This window comes from Pseudoliparis swirei, unplaced genomic scaffold, assembly GCF_029220125.1.
Source record: "Pseudoliparis swirei isolate HS2019 ecotype Mariana Trench unplaced genomic scaffold, NWPU_hadal_v1 hadal_155, whole genome shotgun sequence".
Lineage (NCBI taxonomy): Eukaryota > Metazoa > Chordata > Actinopteri > Perciformes > Liparidae > Pseudoliparis > Pseudoliparis swirei.
In genome coordinates, this window is record NW_026613391.1 from 1 (window position 1) to 4,704 (window position 4,704).

At 37.6% G+C, this 4,704-nt stretch overlaps 1 protein-coding gene across 1 annotated transcript; it reads right to left on the reverse strand.

The window, feature by feature from the left end:
- Positions 1 to 2,244: 2,244 nt before the first annotated feature.
- On the reverse strand, positions 2,245 to 4,698 carry LOC130191566 (endothelial cell-specific molecule 1-like). Its single transcript, XM_056411201.1, has 3 exons — positions 4,312 to 4,698; positions 3,534 to 3,677; positions 2,245 to 3,087 (listed from the first exon to the last, which is right to left on the reverse strand). The coding sequence occupies exons 1-3, from the start codon at positions 4,628 to 4,630 to the stop codon at positions 2,999 to 3,001; spliced, it is 552 nt and encodes a 183-aa protein (XP_056267176.1). The 5' UTR covers positions 4,631 to 4,698; the 3' UTR covers positions 2,245 to 2,998.
- Positions 4,699 to 4,704: the final 6 nt, after the last annotated feature.

A 4,704-nucleotide genomic window follows, 5' to 3' on the forward strand; every position in this document is an offset into this window, starting at 1 on the left:
TACATTATTAAAGATATTTTAACTTTGATTCATTCAAATCTTCATCAATGTATATGTGAAGACTGTATTCTTTATGCAGACACACGTTTTATTTGGTAAAGTGCATTGATTTATTATTACAAATATAAAGATAATCAATCTTCTCGCTCAGGAAAATTACTTATTGAATTCATATTGTAAATGTTGTCTCAGAAGAGGCTCAGTGTTCCTGCAGGTATAGGAAATGTTCAAATGTGCATTTATCAAGAATGACCTAAACATCATTTGATAGTATCATTTCTATTCTTTCTTTCCTCCCATGTTGACACATGTAAGTCCTGTCTGCATGTGTCTGATCTATAACGGCTTTTGAGTAGGCACGTTTCTCTCTGTAGCTGCTATGGCAGAGAAACTTCCCCAAATTCTCTCCCGCCTATGATCATTTGTCTTTGCTTTTCGTTTTTTCTGAAGCTATATATGGTGAGAGTATTTTTTCCATGGCTGGCAAATGTTTCTTTGCATGGGACCAAAGAATATTTGGCCATTTGTGGAAGTTGAGTAAGTGTGTCGTTCCAAGACTCAAGCATGCCTGAACAATTCTCAGCAATCTGTGCTCTTGTTTGGATGTTTGGACCACTTCACATCATCATGGGAAATAAAAATCCCTTCTACTCAGAAGGCATATTTCTATCCAGACATTCATACGCTGTTCCGAGAAGCCTGTTCCACAGTCCATAAATAAATCCCTCTCAAATCATCCTGAGAATATCAACGTCTTCTTCTCTATTTTTCTCACAGAAATCTTATTCACAATTTAGTTTGCTTCATTTTCTGAGCAAAGTATTTTATTCCCACGTGCAAAGTCTCTCCAACGTGTAGATATGTGAAATTATCCTAGAAATACTGTATTTAGTGCACAAGTTATATATTCTCATCAGTCTTCTTACTAAAAGTGACGGAAAATTTGATTTGAAAATACCCAGAGGAAACATTCTCTTGCAATAATACAATAATGCAAAGAGTAAAGAACAAAGAGATCCTTGGGGGGAAAAACAGCGAGGACGCAGCTGCCGTTGGACGTGAGAAGTCTCTAAATACAGAAACACGACAATAAACCAAAATATACAGGGAAGTCAATGCTGGAGTGGTTTCACATTTAGTCTTTAAATTACTTTGTGATCAACTCACTTTTGTCAATTCAATTGATTTGATACTTTTTCCACAAGTTGTCTTGTGATCATGTGACTTCCCCCTCAGGTGATAGTTTGTTATGTTTATTTTATTTTATATCCTAGTTTCACGACACACACATGTGTAAGTCACATTATATTTAATGGAATAGCATTTAGTCTACTGTTGTTGGATGCCTTTCATCTTAATGTCTGAATGCAGCTAGTACAATTTATGTTGTCTATATGTTTACATGTTTTTTTACTATTTTTGCACTTTATGTTGTCTATGCACCTTATGTTCTTTATGTTTACATGCACTCAGAAAAGTTTGACCATTGTCTACTCAATAAAATTAAGGCAACAAAGTGACAATTAATATAATTGAATAGAATTTAATACTACATCTTTGATTAAAAACTATTGATTTAATTAAGCAAATTTAAACAAAATAGTAAATACAAATATGTTGGATTTACTAATAATATGGCAAATGTTGAGTAAATCCAAATCAATTATACAGGGGAAATGATTAATATTTACTAGGTATTCAAAAGAAAGTAATTTAGATATACCAAATAGCTGTGAAAAAGTAATTTAGATTTACTAGTTATGTGGATGAAATTGATTTCCATTTACTAAATATCCAGATAATACCAATTTATATTTACTAATTTTATTGGTGAAAATGATTAATATTTACTAGGTTTTCACACAAAAAGTAATTTTGATATACCAAATAGCTGTGAAAAAGTAATTTAGATTTACTAATTATGTGGATGAAATTGATTTCCATTTACTAAATATATGGATAATACTGATTTGGATTCAATAAATAAAATAAGTTACAACAACTCAACTTGGAAGAATGTTACTTAATTCAACAATTTAAACTGAAATTGTTATTTATCTTTACATAAATACATTTTGCAAATCAACTTATAATTGGTACCACATGACTTAAAATCTATGTAATGTTATTGATTGACACTTTGTTCGCATATTTTTTTTAAATGTAGAATCTACTTAATATCATGCCTTCTTTTTGCAAGAATGTATTGAGGAACAGTTAACAAATTACCACATTTAGGACAACAGCAGTTAAACATTTATTTGTGCAACTTTGTTGACCATCTTTCAAAAACATTTGTGTAAAATGCCAAAATACAAAGAAATCCTGGTGTACACAAAAGAATCACAGCAGCAAGCCCTTCAAATGAGAATGACAAATTGGATGTTTCTGAACAAAGTTTGTAAATATTGATTACACGATATATTTTTTTTTGAAATACACTCTCTGTATCAAATGATTCATGCATTATTAGTAAATGAAACACAAAATGAAAAGAGTCTTTGATAACTTTGGTTTAATTGTGAGGGCTTTCTTTACATTAGCTGGTGTCACATACATGATATTGTCCATGTCTGCTTTTCATATATACAGTACAAATAAGATATCATTATGGAAAACATCAAAACATTTAGTGGACGACAATGAATCCATGAAAATAAAAGTTGCAGTGTGCAGTCGGTACTTAATGCGATGACTTTTCTTGTGACATGAACTACATGAGGTCCACGCCGTCATGGGAACAGACGGCGGGCTAATCTTGAGAAGCAGACGAGGAACAGAGACAAAGAGAGTGTGAGGAGAACAACACGGCCGGTGTATCTCACGAGACGTGTCACGTGACGCTTGTGTCAAACGAGGACCAAACGGAAACAAACAAAAAACCTCCAAATGCTGTAAAAAAGTTTCTCATTGTTTAACATAATAAAATATATCTTTCAGTTCATTTATAAGTTAATGCTACATTTACACTGAATAGATTCAGTCTTGTCAGCACTTGTCAGCGAGGGTTGAGCCGGTTCTGAGCGGTGGATCTGTCCGTGTGTTGATCCTGGCCGGTGCTGACCTCTCCCGACCCCACCTCTCCTCCTGAAACACACAAGAGAGAGACAATCCATTACTCTTCCACAGGGTTCTTACACATTTTGACCAATGGATTTCTAGGACTTTTCCATGACTTTTCCATGACTTTTCCATGACTTTAAACCAAATTTCCGTGACCAAACTGAAATCTCGGTATAAACATGACAAATTTAGAAAATGCCGGCTTGTATTTTGAGCATCTTCCTTTAAAAAACATATTAAATATTTCAAACTCGGCATAAATTATAACACATTTCCATGACTTTTCCAAAACTTTTAGGATTTAAGTTTTTTCCATGACTTTTCCAGGCCTGGCAATGACCATTTTAAAATGCCATGACTTTTCCAGGTTTTCCATGACCGTACGAGCCCTGCTTCCAATTCACACAACTGGGCAATTTCACAAATTTCACAAATTACACTGTAAGCAATCTTAAATGTTCTTGTTGTACCTTCTTGAGGCTCAGTCTTGAGTTTGCCAGCGATTTTGGCAAAGAATCTGAGGGTGAGACAAGCTCCCGTCTCCCTGTCACAGATGCCACCTTTGCAGTTGCATGCCTTGCGGCACTCAATCCCATAGGTTCCATACAGACAGTCTGTGAAGAAAGAAAACATGACTTTACACTCGTCCGCCTTAATTGTCTCACAGAAGACGTCCCTGACTAGGTCTGATATGTGGGCCATATTCTATAGTGTCAAAGATTCATATTAACAGTAAAAATAACGATAAGCCAAATCAGTGATTACGATGAATGGGTAAACTGTAAGTGCGTAGTTGCACACGCATTAATGTTTAAATGTCTCAACTCTTAGCCTCTGCAGGCTAACTATCAAGTTAAATGTAAAATATGTATTTCTAGCAAGGATGCATAAGTCTGCAAATGTGCCTATAAAACCATTAATAGGTTTCTTCTAAAACCATTAATAGGTGTCTTCCTTTTCCTCCCGTGAAGGGTTATTTGGGAGTTTTTCCTGGTCCGATGTGAGGTTTTGGGGCAGGGATGTCTATGTGTACAGATTGTAAAGCACTCCGAGACAAATTTGTAATTTGTGAAATTGGGCTATACAAATAAACTGAATTGAATTAATGATGTATCCATCTTCATTGTAATAATTCAACACATACGAGCCTTATTAACGGCTGAAACAACACGCTGGGATGTGCTGCGTGGTGCCGCAGGGCATCACTCATTGAAGACGCAGCAGCACACGTGTGGAGCGGGACTGTACCTCTGCAGATCCCGTACTCGTCCCCGTACTCGTCCTCGTCCTTGTAGAACTCGCAGAATAATCCCGGTCCGCACTTCACGCCGTGCATGCCCGACACGGTGCGGTAACAGTGCTCCCCTCTGGCGGCCGCGCACACCTGGCAACAGCCGCAGTCGTCCAGGACCGTGCGCGCGCAGCGCTGCGTGCCGCCGCACCGCTCCGCGCTGCACTGGTCCGGGCAGTTCACCGCGTACTTGACATTGGCGCTCCACGCCGCGGCATCGCGCACCAGGAGCGGGGACAGCACAGTGATGAGGAGGAGGAGGAGGAGGAGAGACATCACCGGGTACCGGGCAGAGGGCTCGCGGAAGGGACTGCTGTCTGTTGGTACGTCTGCGGGCAGGGACAGAGGAG